The 21,591-nt window shown below is 48.1% G+C and overlaps 1 protein-coding gene across 12 annotated transcripts in view; it reads right to left on the reverse strand.

Annotated features, from left to right (window-relative positions):
• LOC310888937 (SET-binding protein-like) overlaps positions 1-21,591 on the reverse strand; it is a 310,630-nt gene that overhangs the window by 285,181 nt on the left and 3,858 nt on the right. For 6 of the 12 annotated variants that reach the window (XR_014576265.1, XM_083852592.1, XM_083852591.1 and 3 more), the window contains exon 2: positions 8,956-9,616. Coding sequence is in view for 8 of the 12 variants with exons in the window: in XM_083852592.1 (XP_083708718.1) it covers positions 8,956-9,447 (492 nt within the window). In the remaining 4 variants the exon portion in view is untranslated. The other 6 variants (XM_083852582.1, XM_083852586.1, XM_083852587.1 and 3 more) reach the window with 5 other exon arrangements.

Consider the following 21,591-nt stretch of genomic DNA (forward strand, 5'->3'; position numbering starts at 1 on the left):
GAGAAAATGCATATACCTGCAGGCACGCAACTGGGGGGATTGCAAGAAAATGCCGAGGCGACCGGCTCCGGGGCAGACGCGTGCTGCAGCGGAGCGCGGGATCGGGACAGGCAGGGCTATTTTTCGGGCATCGAGCCTACGTGAGGGAGCCGCCAGGCACCGGCAGCCTTCGTGAGGGAGGCGGACGAGGCGTAGGCGGAGCCAGCAGCGTCAGCGACAGCTCCTCCCCCCGGCCGTTCAAAGGCAGCCCTTAGGGAGCGCGAGCGACCAGGAGCGCGGCGACCAGGGCCGGCAAACAGGGAGTGACGTGGCAGTTAGCGAGGCAGTTAGCGCGGGCAGGAAGGGCGGAGCGCTCACACCCGCCCATAGGGACAACTCCTCCAACGGCACTCTCCCGTCAGCTGGGCTGCAATGGTCTCCACCAGGCACGGTGCTTTCTCTAGGAAGTCAGTGCACACCCAGACCGACTGCCCGTCCAAACACGCGGCAGTTCAGGTCTCCGGATGCGGGGAGTGTCTGAGCCTCTTGCTGCCATCGGCGGGAGGCAGAGAGACTGCTTGCGTGAGGTGCGAGCAGGTGGACGACCTGGTCCGCATGGTGGCGGAGCTCAAGGAGGAGGTGCAGAGGCTGAGGGATATCAGGGAGTGCGAGCGGGAGATAGACTGGTGGAGCGACTCCCTGCAGGACCGGAGGGAGAGGGACCAGGGTGAGACGCTCCAAAGGGGGGTGGACCCCCTGCCCTGTCGCCATCGGGCAGAGGGAGGGGACCTGCGAGTTGAGGAGGAATGGAGACAGGTCCCTGCTCGACCTCGCAGGAGATGCCCTCCCCTTCCGGTGCCGCCTTCCCAGGTGCCCTTGAACAATAGGTTTGAGGCCCTGGGGCTCGAGAGACCCGTGGGTGAGGATGAGGTAGGAAGCCTACCCAGGAGGATGCCTGAGGTGAGGAAGTTGACTCCACGCCTCAGGACTGCCTCCACCAAGAAAGAAAGAAGGGTGATTGTTGTGGGCGACTCCCTCCTCAGGGGAACGGAGGGCCCTATTTGTCGGCCTGACCCCACACATAGGGAAGTCTGCTGCCTCCCTGGGGCCAGGGTCAGAGACATTACCAGGAAGCTTCCAAACCTGGTTCGCCCCTCTGACTATTACCCACTTTTGATAGTCCAGGCTGGCAGTGACGATGTTGAAAAGAGAAGCCTCAAGGCTATCAAACAGGACTATAGGGGGCTGGGACGATTGGTGGAGGGAGCGGGAGTGCAGGTGGTGTTTTCGTCCATCCCTACGGGGGAAGGGAGAGGCACGGAGAGGACACGGAAAGCTCGCGTGGTTAATAGGTGGCTCAGAGGCTGGTGCCAACACAGAAATTTTGGGTTTTTTCACCATGGGGAGCTTTACTCGGCACCCGGCCTGATGGCCCCAGACGGGTCCCTATCTCCAAGGGGAAAACGGATCCTAGGCCAGGAGCTGGCGGGGCTCATAGAGAGAGCTTTAAACTAGGTAAGAAGGGGGACGGGGCTCAAACAAGGCTTGTTGGAGCTGTGCCAGGGTGAACAATGGCTAGGCCAGGGAAGAAGGCGATGGCCCAGCTGAAGTGCATCTACACTAATGCACGCAGCATGGGTAACAAACAGGAGGAGCTGGAAGCCATTGTGCAGCAGGCAGGCTATGACTTGGTTGCCATCATGGAGACGTGGTGGGACCACTCTCATGACTGGAGTGCTGCAATGCCTGGCTATCGGCTCTTCAGGAGGGACAGGCAGAACAGAGGGGGTGGTGGCGTGGCTCTCTACATTAGAGAATCTTTTGATGTTGTGGAACTCCAGGCTGGGAATGATAAGGTTGAATCCCTGTGGGTTAGAATCTGCGGGAAGGCCGGCAAGGCTAGCTTCCTGGTCGGGGTCTGTTATAGACCGCCGAACCAGGATGAGGAGACTGATGAGGAGTTTTATAGGCAACTGACAGAAGTTGCAAAATTGTCGGTGCTTGTCCTCGTGGGGGACTTCAACTTCCCGGACATATCCTGGAAACACAACACGGCACAGAGAAAGCAGTCTAGGAGGTTTCTGGAGAGCGTGGGAGATAGCTTCCTGACGCAGCTGGTCAGTGAACCTACCAGGGGTGGTGCCCCGCTAGACCTTCTCTTCACAAACAGAGAAGGACTGGTGGGAGATGTGGTGGTCGGAAACTGTCTTGGGCAGAGTGATCACGAAATGGTAGAGTTCTCTATTCTTGGCGAGGCCAGGAAGGGGACCAGTAAAACTGCTGTATTGGACTTCCGGAGGGCTGACTTTGAGCTGCTCAGGACGCTGGTTGGCAGAGTCCCTTGGGAGGCGGTTCTGAAGGGCAGAGGAGTCCAGGAAGGCTGGGCACTCCTCAAGAAGGAAATCGTGATGGCACAGGAGCGGTCCGTCCCCACGTGTCCAAAGACGAGCCAGCGTGGAAGAAGACCGGCCTGGCTCAACAGAGAGTTGCGGCTTGTGCTTAGCAGAAAAAAGAGGGTTTATAATCTTTGGAAAAAAGGGCGGGCCACTGAGGAGGACTACAAGGATGTAGCGAGGCTGTGCAGGGAGAAAATTAGAAAGGCCAAAGCTCATCTGGAGCTCAATCTGGCTACTGCCTTTAAAGACAACAAAAAATCCTTTTACAAATATATCAACGCGAAACGGAGGACTAAGGAGAATCTCCATCCTTTACTGGATGCGAGGGGAAACCTAGTTACTAAGGATGAGGAAAAGGCTGAGGTGCTTAATGCCTTCTTTGCCTCAGTCTTTAGGGGCAATACCGGTTGTTCTCTGGATACCCAGTGCCTTGAGCTGGTGGAAGGGGATGGGGAGCAGGATGTGGCCTTCGCTATCCATGAGGAAATGGTTGGCGACCTGCTACGGAGCTTGGATGTGCGCAAGTCGATGGGGCTGGATGGGATGCACCCGAGGGTACTGAAAGAACTGGCGGAGGAGCTGGCCGAGCCGCTTTCCATCATTTATTGGCAGTCCTGGCTATCGGGGGAGGTCCCAGTTGACTGGCGGCTAGCCAATGTGACGCCCATCTACAAGAAGGGCCAGAGGGCAGACCCGGGGAACTATAGGCCTGTCAGTTTGACCTCAGTGCCAGGAAAGCTCATGGAGCAGATTATCTTGAGGGTCATCACGGGGCACTTGCAGGGCAAGCAGGCGATCAGGCCCAGTCAACATGGGTTTATGAAAGGCAGGTCCTGCTTGACGAACCTGATCTCCTTCTATGACCAAGTGACGCGCTTGGTGGATGAGGGAAAGGCTGTGGATGTGGTTTACCTTGACCTCAGTAAGGCTTTTGACACAGTTCCCCACAACATTCTCCTCAAGAAACTGGCTGCTCGGGGCTTGGACTGGCGTACGCTTCGCTGGGTTAGAAACTGGCTGGATAGCCGGGCCCAGAGAGTTGTGGTGAATGGAGTCAAATCTGGTTGGAGGCTGGTCACTAGTGGTGTCCCCCAGGGCTTGGTACTGGGGCTGGTCCTCTTCAATATCTTTATCGATGATCTGGATGAGGGGATCGAGTGCACCCCCAGTAAGTTTGCAGAGGACACCAAGCTAAGTGCGTGTGTCGATCTGCTCGAGGGCAGGAAGGCTCTGCAGGAGGATCTGGATAGGCTGGAGCGATGGGCTGAGGTCAACTGTATGAAGTTCAACAAGGCCAAGTGCCGGGTCCTGCACCTGGGGCGCAACAACCCCAAGCAGAGCTACAGGCTGGGAGATGAGTGGCTGGAAAGCTGCCTGGCAGAGAGGGACCTGGGAGTATTGGTTGATAGTCAGCTGAATATGAGCCAGCAGTGTGCCCAGGTGGCCAAGAAGGCCAACAACATCCTGGCCTGCATAAGAAGCAGTGTGGCCAGCAGGTCTAGGGAAGTGATTGTGCCCCTGTACTCGGCTCTGGTGAGGCCGCACCTTGAGTACTGTGTTCAGTTTTGGGCCCCTCGCTACAGGAAGGACATGGACGTGCTCGAGAGAGTCCAGAGAAGGGCGACCAAGCTGGTGAGGGGTCTGGAGAACAAGTCTTATGAGGAGCAGCTGAGGGAGCTGGGCTTGTTCAGCCTGGAGAAGAGGAGGCTCAGGGGCGACCTTATCGCTCTCTACAGTTACCTTAAAGGAGGCTGTAGAGAGGTGAGGGTTGGTCTGTTCTCCTACATGCCTGGTGACAGGACAAGGGGGAATGGGCGAAAGTTGCAACAGGGGAGTTTTAGGTGGGATGTTAGGAAGTACTTCTTTACCGAAAGGGTTATTAAGCATTGGAACGGGCTGCCCAGGGAGGTGGTGGAGTCACCATCCCTGGAGGTCTTTAAAAGACGTTTAGATGTAGAGCTTAGCGATATGGTTTAGTGGAGTACTTAGTGTTAGGTCGGAGGTTGGACTCGATGATCTTGAGGTCTCTTCCAACCTAGAAATCTGTGATACTGTGAAAATCCAAGGACAGAGCTTCTTCTAACTGCCCACAAGGAAGCTTTACTTCCAACTGACTTGCTGCCACTTGTTTCTCAGCAACGAAATACATTCACCCATCCCAAGCTCTCCAAAAATAAAGTTCAATAATAAATGAGTTAACATCCCCTGAAGCAGGACATTGCACATATGATGGAAGCTCCAAAGAAACTTTATCAGGTTATGTTTAAAGAAAGGAGTGAGGTATGAGGGTGGGAAATGAAGTGTTTGCAGACACAGAAAACTAGACAGGGTAGCAAATGAAGGGGGGGGGGGGGATAAAAACAAAACCCAGGAACCACTACTCATCTGGGGCTTGTTAAACACTACATGACAAGCAGGGAATGCTGATGGATTGCTTCTTTGCATTTGGTGCCACGCTTTCAGTGGCGTTCCAAACTGACAGCATGTTTGCCCTTATCCAAAGGAAAAGGTACTTCTAGGGATGCCAAGGGCTCTGGGCTTGAGCAACCCTGCTGCAGGCAGGAAGAAAGCAGCACCAAGAGCAGTGCCTGCAGGGCTCACAGCAGGCAGGCAGGTTATCCTTTGGGCTCTTGGCTTCCCCCTCACCAGAATGAAACAGAGCCTTTTGCCAGTCTAGAAGCAGCCATGGTTCAGCCCACTCCATCCCCAGGTGCAGAACAGTTGAAATAAGAGCAAACACTTGCAAACACCTCCACGCTTTGCAATCACTGCACAAGCAACGGCACGGACAGCCCAAGCTGCAATTCACCCACCGAGCAGCCCTGGAAGAGGGGTAGGAAGCTACCTTTGCTCTTATCTTCAAGAGGGGAAAGCTGATGTGAAACTTAGCAAGGCCACAATGTAAAAACCAAGAGTTCTTGGGTTGCAGCCAAGCCTTGAAAACAGCGGAGCAGAGGCTCCCAGCACTGGAGCTCTCCCATCCCGCTCAGGACCAGGGCAACTACACCCAGCCCCATCCTCTCCTCAAGCACCTCCCCTCCCGTTCACCATCATGTAACATCCCCAGGGCAATTGCTCACACGGAAAAGCAACGTAAGTATATTAAAAGATGTAAACGTACATTAAATAGTGTAGCGGCTAGAATCAAAGGAGGGGAAAAAAAAAAATCAGGCCCCAGCACATGAGCAGCGCAGCTCTGCAGAGCCCCCTTCTAGTCATCACTGCACCCCATACCACAGTTTTAGAAATCAGGCTCTGGCCCCTATTGCCTAATTAGCAGAACAGTGCAAAGCTTCGGAACAGGCGTATCTTCTTCCTCCTTAAGTGGCCACTGAATAAATACTATATCCCCAATTCACAGCCCCTTTTTACATTGCTGACATTACCAGTCCTTTGCGTACCCACACGCTGTTACTTAAATTGCTTGCATGTTTTCATTACTTGCCCTCTGCGCTGTGTGTATTGAAACTCCTGCAAGAATGCTGAAGCGGTGTTTCAAAGCACTGGGGACTACTGGAGATGTGGCTGAAATTATTATGCAAGCTTAAGTGATTTTTCAAGTCCTAGTAGAGTTTGCTCCTCCTTACAGAGGACAGTTTCACTGTAGAACAAGCCATCCCCAAGACATGAGCATGGTCGTTGGAGAGCTGAGTGTAATCCAAGCTGCATCCCATCCATAAGCAAGGAGATAAACTCAAATAATGACACTGTGCCCATGTACAAGGGAAATATATACATAGGGCCAAACTCTCATGGCAAAAATCCAGAGGACAGTAGAACAATGGCAGCTGCATACCTGCCCCACCAGTTTAAGTGTGTTGTCCCCTGCTGCTGCTAAGTAGTTGGGTTTTTTGACTTTTTTTTTTTCCCTGGAGTTTGTGTTGATTAAAGCAACAGGCAAACAGCCTAACTCTGGAGGAGCACACGTGACTGCAAGATCAAAACCACCAGAATCATTTAAATGTGACAATTACATTGTAACCACTATCGCAGCTTTCAGCATTTCTGCAAGTATCTGCAGAAGCTACCTGCACGCTCCTCTCTCAGGAAAGCCCACAGATGGGCATTTCGAGTTGCAACTTGCTGCTTCCTCTGAACTCTATCTTCACAAAAAAATCTCTGTAACTGCCACGAGACACACAGCAGCCATTAGAGCAGTCACGCTGCCAGTGCTTGAGCCCTTCTCCAACCAATTTCCAGCTTGCCTCCCGTACAGTGCCTTCCACCACCCCTTGATGCAAGATGCTGATCCTATAACCCAAGCGCTAAGAGCCAACTGCATGCAAAATCCTGTCTGGCTACAGGGGTACAGGATGCTCACCACCCCAGGAATGCTGGGTACAGGTCTCTAGGCATCAAACCCCTCAAGATCACAGCTCCGTGGTCCTCCAAATCCCTTCTGGGGACTCCTCTGCCACATTGCCTCCAGCCCGCCCAGCCCCAGCTCAGCAGCTGCCATGCGGCAGCCGTTGGGTGTTATGCTAATCGATTCACTGGTGCAGTGGGCCTCTCCCCATCTGCTCAGAGGATCCACCTGCTGTGTTTTCTCTATTTTTATTTTTTAAATGGTCAGATTAGGCCAGTGCTGCCCCAAGCGCTCCCAGCCTGAGAGCATAGCACGAGCCAGCTCGGACCTCACAGCACAAGCACGGGCTGGATGCAACCACACGTGGACTGTGATCCACCTCTTTCCAACTCCTTATCTTTCAGCAATTAAAGTCTCACCCTAAACATCACCACACTACCCCCCCCCCCCCCCCCGTTTCATTACGGCTAGCTTTATTTATTTAACCTTTTTGAATAGCCACATCAAAGAATGAACATGCCTTCCACAGCCATCTAACTGAGGAATACACAGAAATGAAAGGTCTGATTTCTAAGCACCCATGTTCTTCACAGTCCATGCGCAGTACGCAGTGGTTAGCAAGTCTTTTTTCTCCCTGCTTGGCCATAGAGGGATTGCTTGCAACACCTTTGCTGTTTCTGAGCGGAGTCTCGCACAACCACTGTTTCCCTTGAGGCTGCTGCAAGTATTCAGGGGGGATAAGGAAATAGAAATAAGACACTGCTCAGTGCTAAGAATGCAGCCCATCCTTCTCAGTAGGTGGGAAAAATCTACTCCCGGTGTATTACTGGACCAAAACTCCACTGTGCTATTTTTGATGTGCAAGGAGTATGCCATTTACCAGGGTTCTAAGAAAAATTCCCCTTGATTTCTCCCCCACACAAGTTCAGCTTCCAAGCCAAGTACCCTCAGTGAGTAACGTTAACCTCCCTGGGCTCTGCCTCACATCAGTGGGAAATGTTGCTGCTTCAGAAAGCAATTTAGAGTTGTCAACAGACTTTTGGTAAAGGTCAGCCTGTGAAGGACACTGTCTCCTGAGAGGGCCACTGGCAAGTAGCCTCCTCCAGGCTTAAAGTAGCCCTTTGAGCACCCATCGTGGGTATGAGGTACAGGAGAAGTGGGGACCTTCTGTACAGCAAGGGATCAAAGTTACATTGAACAGCGAGGCCAAGTCATCCCCTGAGCTCTAGATTGGTGCAAGCCTATATCCCAGATCCATTTGTCCAGGTTTTAGAGATATTTGAGTCTTTCATCAGACATGGACTCCTGTCTGAACTCATCACAAAGTCTACATGTTGCTTAAGAGACGGAAGTGAAGTATTTGTATTGTGATAAAGCCTCAACATGACCAAGGCTCCTTTGTCTGATTCCTAGGACAAAAAGCACTCCTACACCCAAAATAACATGAGTAGTCACAAGGTTTCATCCCCCCACCCACCCTCAGTGCTGCCTCAGAATTTAATTTCTTTTAAAATCTAAGTATAGGGCACATTACTGAAAATTAAACCAACAAGAAAACAAAAAGCGTTCTCCTGAAATCATCTCATATAAAGAAAATCTTTTCTTTATACCGTTCCCCTTCTTGACTGAATCACACACACACACACACACCAAAAAGAAGAAAAATATAATTTTTACCCTAGCTTAAGCTACCAAAGAATTCTCTCCAGAAGAATATTTCAAGAAAATGATAAGCATCTGGAAGAATGAGACTTATAATGGAAGTATTTTCTGAAGCATAACTATAGTGTTGCTAGCACAATGCTGTAATCAAGAATAATGGAGCCATTCGCTTGGTATACAGGAATGGATTCAATTGTTCTCTATGCACATACCTATATTTTAAAAATGTAATTGAAAGCTTTAACCAAGCTTTTAACAATAAAAGCTTGAAAGCCAAAAGGCTCAAGCATTAGTGCTCAGACACAAAGCAGTTTAGAAGTGGGCTCCTTCATTTATCATTCATGTAAAGATGAATCTTAAATCTCAATTATGCACAAAAAGAGAAGAGGCTCGGCTGAACTTTTGATCCCTTCTGAACTGGTACACCTGAAGGACAGCTCAAGATCACCTTTGCAGCTCTTGCAGCACCACAGGATGATACCAGCATGGTTTTGTCTCCTCTGTAGCCAAACAAGGTCTCATAAATTGCCTGAAGGTTGTGTCTCAGACACAAAGCACCCTCTCCCTCTGCCATCTGGTTCAAGGGGAAATACAGGAAAGCATAGGACTTACCTTCTTTTTGGAGCGTGCTCTGTCCTCCTCCTTCGCTGCTTTGCTATTTTTCCCAGCTCTGGAAAGCTTCTGCTCCCCAGACTGCTTGATGGTGATTTTGATCTCAGGAGGGCAAATATAGTTCTCCAAGTTCTTTGGGGGCTTCTTAGCTCTCTTGGTGGTCTGGATCTTCAGTTTTAAACTCCCCTCTGTGAAGTTAGCTTCCTTGATGGAAAACTCTTGCTCTTCCAGCCCATCTCCTGCCACCCATTTCTCGCTGTCTGCATTGGAAGTGGAATCCACATCTCTCCCATAACCCAGCTCATCCTCTTCTTCGGGGTCTATCTGCTTTCTGCTCACCAGGATCCCTTTCCCTGAGCCCGCCGTGGGCAGCATCGTCTCTCCTGCACAGCCAGAGGCAGGTGGAGGCTTTGCGGAGGTGACAGTGGCCAGCAGAAAATCCACCTCGCCTCCCCTTTGCCGGGAGCTGCCCAAAGTCTCCCTGGGCTCCATAGCAGTACCGCAATGCACTGGAGTTTTATCAGAGGGAAGGAGAGCGCAGGAGGGGAAGGGGAGAGAAAGGGCAGGTAGGATCCCAGGGAACAAATTGCAGCTGTCCACCAAGTTCAACGTCCCAGTCGCCCAGAGGCTGCAAGGAGCTCAGAAGAGATCAAATCTGCCACTGTCAAAAGAAAGAAGAAAAAAGGAAGTTAGCACAAGCATATGTATTGAATGCAAGTGTGGAAATGACTGAAACACAGAACGGTTGGGCTTCCCCTGCAACATTTCAAGGGCATTCCCTGATGCAAAGCGGGAACCAGCATTTCTGAGGGCCGGGTCTGGTACCCTAGAACAGCCAAGCTGAGGAACTATAGCCATGTGCATCACTAAACTGATAAAAATGGATGATTAAGAACACCTCTTATTTCAGAGTGTACCCTGTCATTGTTCTTTTTTTTTTTTTTAAGAAAAAAATAGAGAGAGGCAGATACTTGCCTCGGGTTAAACAACAACCCAGTGATCAGAGCACAGAAAACACAGTGTTGCCCTACGAGCGAGGCAGAAGAGCTTCAAACTCCCTATCTCCCCACTTTGCAGGCAAGAGAGACGCACTCAGCTGCCGGCTGTTGCATGGGGCACTCTGCTTCGGATGAATTATTCAATACTCTCCAGGCCAGGCACACGCTGTCTGGAGCCTGAGATGCTCCCTGGGATGCTGCACATTGTAGGAGGCTCCACCTGGGTCCCTTTCAGGGCATGTCAGGGACCTAAGTACTGAGAGTGATGGAGGAAAGATAAATTCAATAAGTCAATATTTTCCTCGTGCCCTTGTGTACCACTGCTCTGTAGCAAAGGCTTGGGCCAACTGAGGCAGGAACTGTGCTCTCACCCTTTCCAATGTGATCTTTCTTTGAAGCACCACAGATCAAATCCCTCTGGCTGAGAGCACTCAGCTTATAGAGTCTTGGCAAAAGTTAGTGGGAGACACTGGGAATATTCAGCTGAGGCAAAAGATATGCCACCCAGGGGCATAAAGAGACTAAACCAAATACCAAGCATTTCGTTCGGAGAAAAAAAAAAAAAATTACACTGGGAGCATTCTTGAAGGTGTGGAAGGTTTTTTTGTACTCTGTCCTTAAAACCCCCTAAGTAATCCCCTACCTCTCTACCCACCATGGCAAGCCACTTTAGGCTAAAAGTTAGCAGAAGGATATCTCAGAGAGAAATTTGCTGCTACTTCACTACCCTGAAACAGCTCCCTGGTGGGTCAGAAGAATATCCCTTCTAACATAGGGAAAAGGAAACAAGAAGGCACTGCCAGGAGTCAGTGCTGGGGGCACAGACCTACTCTCACAGCAGCAGCTCCCTACTAGATAAGCTCTGCTACACTGACAAACCCCACCCCTTAACCAACTGCAGGCAAGATCTGAGAACAACCAGGGATTTCCCAGGCCATTTCTAGTAGCAATAAACTGTAAAGGAGAAATAAAGAACTTGCTACCTATCACCAAATCATAACATATGCTTAAGATGCACATCTGGCAATAGGGAAGAGGCTCATTTCCCAGAGCTGCTGTCACTCTGGCCTCATTTAAGGTGATCTTGAAGAACTAACAGAGCCACAGTCTCTCACGTGCCTGCCCTGACTCACCCTGTGGTCAGCAAGTCTCTCACTTTTACCACCAATGAAAGGATGATAATGCCTACCTTGTTCAGACGCATTGTAGGGTGGGTTAGTTAATGCCCCTACACAGTTCTGAACCTAAGTGTTTACCATGTGGTACTCGCTAATTACTAACACAATTAGTACATTAAAGCCACCCAGTTGCAAGGAGCTGCTCCACCTAATTGACCGACCTTGCACCTTGCCTATCCTTTGTGCCTATGGAAGTGACAGGAGTCAGGGTTACCTTCCTCTTCCAACCGGTCCAATCAAAAAAAAGGCCATCCTATTTATGTGCCAGTTCACATTGCTAATCTCCTTGGAGATGGACACAATGTACACACGCTCCTGTGCTGCAACACAAACACAAGGTGGTAAAAGCTCAGCCGTGCAGCATTCCAGGGAGTTACTGCTCTGGTATGCACAAACGTACAATGGACACTCTGTGCTGACCTCTGCCCACAGGCTTTTAACCTCTCTCGATGCTGGTAAAAAAGAGCAGGCTTCTCACAGGGAGCATCTGCCTCAGCAGGATTCAGCCACCAAGGGTGTAGAGAAAGGACCACGGGCTATGGCATAAAGAACAAATCCTCTTGTGACCTTATGTCAAATGGGACATGAGATAAAGCTCCTGACTCTGTGCGCAAAACACCCTTCCCAGCTCAGTGTTTTATGGAGGCCTCATCCAAAGCCAGGCTCCTACCCCAAGGGGTCTCAGCACCTCAGGGTCAGTAGAAACCAGCAACATCTGAATAAAGGCACCACATTACACCAGCGTCAGATAGGTTCACACTAAAGCCAGCTTTAAAGTCCTGCTTTAAAATACTGGCCTCCTGTCATGCCAAGAGCCAGCAAATGATGATATCACCAGACCCACAGGTAACAACAAAGAACCCTGCACTCAAACACTACACTGAATTAACCGGGTCATTGTTTTAGGTATCTCCTTACTCTCCTTCAGGGTTAATAGTTAAATGACTCAGGTTCAGGGACACTATACTCATCTTTCTTGTTTGGGCAGGCTACAAGCGCTTTGACTAATTAGGCAATCTTACTTCAGGCTCCTGAAGAAGTAACCTCCTGGGCAAAGTCCCGACCTCCCCTTTCCTCAGCTTGGGGCATGCTGCAGCTCTGTAGGAGGAGTTATTCAGCCCTGTGCTTTCAACTGCAGTAGCAATAGCTTTTTTCTAGCACCTCCCCCAAAAGATACAGGGGGCTGAGCTTCAGAACTGGGGAAAATCAATCCCCAAACTGCCCCTGCTGAAGTCACTGGGAAAACCTCAGGTTCTGATTCAGCTGCAGTCTCCTGGGCTTCTCTTCCTCATGTCCTGTATCTCCCCAGCTCTGGGCTGGCCTACAAGCATAAGTACTAAGGGGGAAGGCAACAAACACTTGTCTGCCAGCTAAAGCAGAAATGCTGCTGGAGAAGTGCAGACCTGGAAATAAGAATGCTGATTTTTTTCAAGCTTCCTAGCTCTATTTTAAACACCTAAGAGATGGGGGCTGCCGAGGCTTTTAAATACCTACCCAAACTGCCCTCTCCCTGGCTCACAAGCATCAATTCCTGTTCAATAAGCAACTGCAGAGGTACTTCACCAACCAAATTAAGATCCCAGAGAAAAGTGTTACTACTAGCAGGCTTCCTGCAGTCAAGTTAAATTTGAGGAGGATAATTCACAGGTGAATGACAAATTTCACAGAAGTTGGCAGTAGCTCTTAATTAGGGAGAAATTCATGCTTCCTCTGATAAGTACTGAGAAATAATCAAATGCCCGTGTGCTCAGCCTAGCTGCTCATATGTCTCTTATCAGCACCTCTGGGCACCTCAAACATGCTCCTAGAGGCAAAGGCCTGAAGGAGAAGACCTCCCTTAAGGTCATACTAGATGCCTGCCATTAAGGGCTCCAAATACACTCCTTTCTCCTGCCTCAGGCAACTGCTCACACTTGTAAGTATTCAGATATCAGGGCCGTTAAGTGATTAAACTGAAAATTTGCTAAGGATAAAAACAAAAAGTGAGAGCCCACTGCCTTGCTGGAAGTTGGGGGGGGGGGGGGGGGAGAAAGCCACCTGTTTGGGATTTTCCATGAAATGAAAGCAGGCATAATACTTGGTACAGCTTTTGCCTTGTGCCCAGTAACAATTGTGTTTGTAATAAGCAAACAGAAGTACAGAGGCACCACTGCTTAGGCAAACACAAGCAAGTCAGGTTCAGCTGCCCAGCCTTTGTGCTGCTGCTCTGGTTGATTTGCTCAAACACATGAGCACCAGCAGAGAGCTCAGAGCAATTTTAAAAGATGTTGCCCAGATCCCAGAGTACACTAATCTCAGGTATGACTGTAGCTACAGAGATTACTTTTGTTCTAGCTATAGAGTCCAAAATGCCTTGCAAAGAAAATGAAAAAAAAAATAAAAATCTATTGAACAGGTTCCATTCAAACAAGGGGAAACCGAGGCACAAGTCTGAGAGCATCATACCAAAAGTGAAGTGGAGCCCCACATCTGTCATGTTGTCTTGGGCTCTCATATTCTGTCATGCAAAATACAGTTACAAAAATCCCTAATCTAATATCAGAAATCCTGGAAGCCTCTTTATGCACCATCATTTTAAAACCATTCACCACAAAGCACTGGAGACTATACAGCAATATTTAATTATGACATATCACCTTTCACTCCAAAGACTCATGGGTTGCTTCCTCGATTATATATGCCACTGCTGAAACGCAGCTGCCTCTGGGGCAGAGGTCAGCGGACAACCCACATTACACCCAAGGGTAATGTGTAAAAAAGAGGATGGGGACAACTTGTGAGTCATAAAGCCAGCATGGTGCAGGCAGGTGACACAGTCTGATGTGGTACAAAGCCTGCTGGGATAAAATTAAGCCACCGCAATTTATTTATTTATTCATTCATTTATTTAGCAGATTTGAACCAGGCAAATGAGTTTATACAGGATCATTATCATGCACCAGCAGCATGTTTAATCTGCTGCTCAGAGCCTTGGGGCTAGATTTATTGCATCTTTGAACCTCAGCCTTAGTTACTTCCTGCGCCCCTGATACTCTGCAAGAGCAACCCAGCTTTGGCAGGGAGCTGGAGAAATGACTGTGGCAGCTATTTTCCATCCACACTGTAGATCCCACAGAAAACACCCTCTCTCTTGCACCTGCCTCATGTAAGTCTGTACAGAAACAAGGCGGAAAGACTTCCCCTTCAAGAAGAAAAAAAAACAACAACAATCTCTTATCAAAAAATTGGAGATGGTCTGGTGATGTTCAAATCCCAACCAAGCACAGCCCTGAGCATCCTGTCCTAGGTGACCCTGCGCTGAGCAGCACAGTAGACTGGACAATCTCCAAAGGTCTTTCCAACCTCAGCCATTCTGTGCTTCCATGATATATTTTTTGCCCTTCATCTCCAACACTGGGCAAATTGGACTCATTACTGCATAACAATTTTAAATACACTGCTAAAACTCCCATCTATATGATAAGCTATCCATCTATGGAAATAGACATGCATAAAATGTATGTGGATATACACCAGATACTGTACGAGATTCTCAACTTATAGGGATAATTGTGTTCAGAATGACCATATGTGAAGGCCTGTAATCCACAGATTATCTACAAAGCCAACTAACTAACTAGGGCATGTGATTCATTAATGGGGCGAGTTGATGCAGAGGGGGTTACACAGAAGAAAGGTGACTGCTCTCCATGCAGTCCCCTGCTCTCCATAGCATCCGCTGCTTTTGTTCCAGTCCTTCCACCTCTGCCTCTGATTTCTCGTTGGTTATGTGAGGGTTATTTCTGAAAGGGTGCAAGCTATCTCAGGTGTGGTCTATCCACATGAAAATAAGGTGCAAAGATTAATGACAGCTACCAGAACAGCAGCAGAAATATAATCTTCACTCATTTCCTTTGGATTGCCCTGAGTCTAAATGCTACCAGCCCTCTGCACCTCCACCAGCACGAACGAATAAAACTGACTGATGGTTCTGTTTCAGTGTGTCCAAACCCAGGAAAGGGAGCCAGGAAAAGCCACACTGGAGGGGAAAAGACAAGATAATCTGAAGATTTCTCACAGCCAGATGAGGCTGCAAGCATCTCTCCTCAAGATAAAGAGAGAGAAATAAATGAGAGCCCAAGCATATCCATAATTACAGAGGTATGTAAGTGTGCACATTACACATGTGTATCTGTCTTCTCAACATAGAGACATTAAGAGTAGATTATGGAATCATATTTGACTCCATAACTAGGTTTGAGACTCCGTAATTAGATCAGATAGTCACCTTTCTATGTAAGTAACTAACTATCGTGCCACGCTGAAGGGAGGGCCAACTGAATGATTAAACAACTGACACAGCCATAAATCATGAGGCCCATAAAAGCAATACTGCCCAAGGTACAACTGTGGCAACAGCCAGCGTAGCAAAGCACCCATCTGCGGTAGGAGGAGAGATGCCCATCATGTTGCTCAAGGACTTTTACAAGCTCCTGCCTAAGAACCGTGCCAAGGTTTTATAAATCTACTCACTCACAACCTAGAGCTACATCTGGGTGTGAGGGAAGGGAGTGTGGTCATCAGGCCTGTAAACACCTCCTGCTGCTCACTGCTGGTCCCTGAAGGACAAACCTCATCCCACTTCTGCCCTCTGAGGCCAACGCTGCTGCACAGCTGCTGTAAAGCTGGGCTCAATTCACTGGATTTACACCTCTGAATCAAGGGATAGTGATGTCAGAGAGCATGTCATTTTTACCCATCACCCTTATTAAGATTAGGCCTCCAGGACACTAAAAAGCAGAATGAAATGCCAACTGCGCTCCAGCTCATTACAACACAAAGAGCCAAGCCAGGAGATTTGCCTACATGGGGTCAACACCAGGTTGCTGAGCCTCCAGACTACGCACTATCACTCTCGGCATGATGTATATCCCAAGGTAGCTCTCGAGATTAACCAGCAGAATATCCTGAGCACTCTGCTGGGTGCAGCAGTGTGTGCTGCTAAAAGGACAAAGCTTATTCCATTAACAAGAGCCATAAAACTTGTTGAGAAAAAGTGGCGACATGCACGAGAAGGGGACTTCAGGTGCTATCTCCGTTCTACCCAGCTCTTGCCAAGTGCACCATCCTGGAGGCAGTGGAAGCCACTCCAAGCTACAAATTGAAACTTTTATGGGTATTTAGGGAAAGGATATTAGCACAGAGACCAGCCACAGAAAGCAAAACCCTGTACAATTCCATCATCTGTGTTACCAAACTTTCCTAGATTGCTTCTGCTCTTGGAAAGTTGCCATCAGACACAGTAGCTTCCTTCTAACACCATCGTGGTAGGGCAGTAATCTCTCCTTCTCCCTCTGCTCTCTGAAATGTGTTGAAAATGATTCCTCTATATAAATCATTAACAAAAGCTTTGTTTTTATTTACTGCCGGTATCACGGGACTCCTTCCTCTTCTGTTTTTTCCCCTCCTCCATTATTTCATTTTCGCTTGCACAAGTGCCAAATACACCAGCTTTCCCTCCCTTCAGGAAAAACAAAGAAATAAATAAAATGAAACAACACATCTGATAGGGGATGCACCAGATCTTGGCTCAGCATCCATTCCTCAGATCTGTAAGTGATGGCACAAGGAGGACCAAAAAGGCTTTGGTCCAGGATCTATCCTGTGCCCAGTCTAGAGGCTGTACAAACAACACATCCCATGTTACCCAATTCTGCATGCTTCAGATGAGGCTAGGAATAAGGAAGGTTGGATTTTGTCCATGGATGCTTGCACTGTGGGTTTCTGTGATAAGTAAGAAGTGGTATCTTGCTTGGTGCTGTAAAATGTACCAAGAATCCCCAGCATCAAGAGGGGAGTGTGGGAAAACAGAGCACATAAAGGGCATGCAAGAGGAAGAGCAATAATTTGGGGTATTTAGAGGAGGGCACTGAGACTGCTTCCTTTCCTTACAGAACATATCAGTCCTTTGGCTTTGAGGGAAGAGGATGTCTGGGCCAGGAAAACAAGAAAGTCCCTTAGAGCCTCATGAACTGCAGGAGGCAAACACAGAGCAGGACACAAGTGGACGTGGCTAGATGTGCACAAGGCAAAGAGCAGCCCACAGTGCCAGGACAGAGGAGTCAAGAGGCGTAAACGTTAGACAGAGTGTGCCAGTGGAAGACCCGAAGACAGGAATAAAGGCAAGATAGCTGGCAGTTGCTGTGGGCAAAGGAAAGGAGTAGCCTCTATTGAGGTTGAAGAGGAAACAGTTACAGAAGTGCTGGGAGAAGTTGAGTCAGAGGGGAGATAAGAGCCTGCTGAGTACCTGCACGCCCCAAAGGCCTCTCCAGCTGAACTACTTCATTGTGCTCTTTGAGAGGTGTTGCACACGTCTGGGTCTGGCTCCATCCAAGGAGGCAAACAGGCAGGAAGCACTCAAATCCCCATCTGAGCAGGGACAGGACTTTGGGTCGTTACTCCCTTGTAACACCACAGACTTCAGGAAGATATTAAGGGTCAGGATGGGGTCAGAATTTGGGGGTCAGCTCAGTTCTGGGTGCCCACTCTCTCCACTAATGACCTACAGGTCCCCGTGCTCCCAGTCCAAGTCCTTCACTTAGGACTCTCGGGGCCTGAAGGGAGGCATCCCTACCACTGCACTCTCCTGTGGCAGAGGGGTGCCAGGAGACAGATGCAGGTTTGCATAGGGTCCCAGTCCCCACCTTGGGCTATGCTGCAGCTAATTGTTATTGTAATATTATATTATTTTTTGTTAGAGGTTTTCCTTTAGGCCCTGGAAGGTCTGAGCAAGGCCTTAACAAAATATTCTGGCCTGAAAGCCATGTGTGAAAGTTAGGATGTTTTAAGAGCAGATGTGTCTTCAACTCTGATAAAAGGATGGAGGAGCAGGATCAGTGTTTCTGTGACTACCTCAATGACACAAAATTGGGATCTAATGTAAACCAGCACTTATAGCAAGTGACATTTATGGCACTTATCCAGCAGGATTTGTAAGGAAGGTGCCTCACTGTTAAAGCCAACAGACTAAAAGATCTTGATTGACTTTAGGATGTCCACAATGACACTTTTAAATTGTCATAGCTTCAGAAGCCATGACCTTCATTTTTTTTGTTACCCTCACACACTAAAAGAAGACAGGGGCCTTCAACAAGCCCTATGTTTATATCCATTTATCAGCTCAAAGTGCAGCAGGTTAGACTGTTGCCATGTTTAAAAGCGTATGGTTAGAATAATTTAAAAGAGAAAAGTGTTTCCCCTTCTTCACTTTTTCTGAATAAACTGGAAAAAAGAAAAAAAAAAGGAACAACTGACAGCTGGAGGGAATTTATTCAACTTTTCAGGAAGAAAATTGCCATCAAGCAAAGAGAAAGTATGACATTTTTCAGCCCGTTAGGTGAAGGTTTATGGAAGTTACAAGGACGTGAATATATGGGTTAATATTTTAAATTGTTTTGCAACCTTGGGAATAATGGGCATGTATAATAACACTTTGCCCAGATGCCTGTTATAATACTTTGCATATATACAATCCTGTTCAAACACTTACTAAACTCCCCTAGTTAAGCTTCACGTCTCTGATCCCTTCTGAAAAAGAACTGAAGAATTCAGCAGAGAATTATTTCCCTGTACAAAATACTATTGAATCCACACTATAGAGCTCCATAGGAAGGTTTTAGAGAAAAAGGAAAAAAAAAAAGAAAAAAGAAAAAAAAGAAAAAAAGGAAAAGGAAAAGGAAAAAAGAAACTACAGGAAGGATTTCCTTTTCTAGCAAAATAATAGAATTTCAGAGGTGTTTCCAGTGGAAACCCCATTGCATTCTCCAAAGCTAAAAATTTAGCAAGACTCAAGGAGAGGTGGGTACGGATCACAGCATCACTCCAGAACACGCTGGGTCTGGAAACACACAGGGAAGTTAGGCCAGTGTCCAAGTCTTAGAAATCACATCAGTAGGATACTCAGGATACGTGGATTCGTATGGAGGAAAGACATGCTTATAACACCTTGTAGCTTGACCTCTGGTTTGAGTATCATCATTTTCTCCCTTCCACCTTAAAACCAGCTTCCCCATTTGCTAAAATACTGGGACAGGAACAGAATGATTCATTGTATACATATGTAGCTCTCAGTTTTAAAGGTTAAGGCTAACAAAAATTTCAAAGTAACATAAAACCTCAGGCTTCCGATCTTTAACCCATCTCTAATTTTGAGGTATTCAAGTGAGTCCTGGGTTACCCCACGCCCGACTACCACACATTCTTCTGAACAGCTTTCCCAAGCACTATTACAGGAGATACTGTACTAGAGTAGAGGAAACTGCTCTCATTCACTGCCGCATTCATACGGTCCTTAACCACTCAGGACCGCACAGCAATGGGAACAGCATCCCACTACTTTGGAGAAAGTGAGAGGCTGACTAAGGGTCTCCCCAGCCACAGCGTTTAGCCTCAACCCCAGTACCCCTCTCCACCAGGCATTTCCATCCCAGTATCTGACAGACTGCAGAGCAGAGCATTTGCCCACCCCATGCTCCTGTATTCACCAGGGCAGGTCAGGGCCTCCCCACCACCTTTTGACCTCAGGTTTGTACAGAAATTGGTCACCTCCTGCATGGCTTTTCCACACACTGAGCTTGCTTTCAGAAAAGTACATCAGACTCGTGAGCCCTGCATGGGGAAGACAACTCAGGCTCATCCTCATTACTTGCACAAGCCCTTGTTTCCACACAAGACCCCTGTGCTGGATGCACACGTACAAGAGCCCCACCACTGTCACTGCTATTAAACAAGAGTATCTGGTTCGTGAGCAACACCAGTGACTGAGTACTTCTCTGGTGTCTTCCTGTTTTGTCACCTGTGCTTCAGCCCCATCACTTTCCCCTTCATATCTCAAGTCAACAGGGTCATCGTCACACACTGACAACAGCACACGGGTTCAGAGGACAGGCAACTAGTCAAAGATCATAGAGATACAGAGGTCTGGGACCTTGCAAAGTTCCCCAGCTGGGAAGTAAACTAGAGACAGAAAGATCAAAACCAAACCTGGATCAAGTCCTTTCTGTCTCCGAGGTGTCTGAGGTCCAGAGTTTCAATTTGGCCTTTTGTAGAGAGAGTTGACTAATCTGAGAACTCTTTGAAATGCTCAGTTTCATAAAAGACAACAAAAGCCTAAATGAAATAATGTCAGAAGATTGCTTTTCATATCCAGCTGCCCCACAGCTTACAGTAAAAGCTCATCATTGTGTTTGGACAATCTGTGCTGCAAAGTAAATCCATCTCCAAAAGGGAAAAATAGCCCCGAACTCTGCTCACTCTCAAGAGCTGATAAACAGAAATCACCACCCCCTACTTCCTTCACACATTTCCCCAGCTCTGAAGGACAAGACGTCAAATTCTCCGACTGCTTTTATTCAGTTTAAGGAATGATGTAGCCTTCCTTTTTCAGCCCCAACTATGTATTCCCCTCGCCTTGCTCTCCCTACCAGTTAAACATGACCGCAGAACCCAGGGGGCTATGGGGGGAGCTGCGCTTGTTCACAGCACCTGATTGCTGAGCAGGTCTGAAGGTGCAATGAACTTTTGAAGCCACATCAAGTGAAGCTTTTACATGGGAGAAGGAGAAAGAAGCCATCTCTAAGGGTTTGAGAACATCTCAAAAGCAACTGTGCTAACAACACACACTTGCAATGTGATTTCATATCAGAAGGCAAAGCAATCCCAACCTTGAAAGTTTGGAAATCATTTTCAGATCTGACAGTCCCCCCCAGGCTAAAACCTGGAGTTGAGGGGTTTTAAAGCCTATCTTTAATCAAGATGACAATTTCCTACAAGGATGAGTCATTTCATTTCCTCAACAATAATAACAGGAAAGGAAACTTCTTTTTTTTCAAGTTGAAAAGAGAGAAAGTAACAAGAGCAGAACCTATAACAGCGGCAAAACCAGTCCCAGTAGAAACCACAAGCCCTGCACCAAAACATTGGGAACCTTCTCTGCTGAAGTTGTCCCACAGATTCCCGCCTTTCTTGCTAGGCTTTGGACTAGCTCTAAACCTTGGATTGCCGATGCCCTAAAATCGCCTGGATTTCCCAGCAACAAGTCAGCTGAGGCTAGGTTTTGCAGTGGATTTCATCTGACCACCCATTTCTTCTCCGTGCATAACCTTGCGGCACTTCTCCCCTTGTCAAACGCATGTTTAATTGCAGCACTTAAATGCTCAAAACCCAGCATGCTCACATGTTATGGTAGGCAAAAATGACAGGCTGAACTTTCTGAACGTGGCTTAAATCCGTGCATCACAGAGCACATTTTGGCAGGCATTAATGCTTCTTTTCAACATCGTTGCAGACACACAGGTAACAGATACTCCAGAGATAGGTAGTTAAGGGGCAGCAAGAAAGACGCCTGGGCATATGGTTAAACAAATCAGTCATCAGTTCACTGTGAGAGCTTTCATTTCCAGCACAGCAATCTGTTGGATCCC

The sequence above is a fragment of the Anser anser genome, assembly GCF_964211835.1.
Source record: "Anser anser genome assembly, contig: SUPER_W_unloc_6, whole genome shotgun sequence".
In the NCBI taxonomy this organism is placed as follows: domain Eukaryota; kingdom Metazoa; phylum Chordata; class Aves; order Anseriformes; family Anatidae; genus Anser; species Anser anser.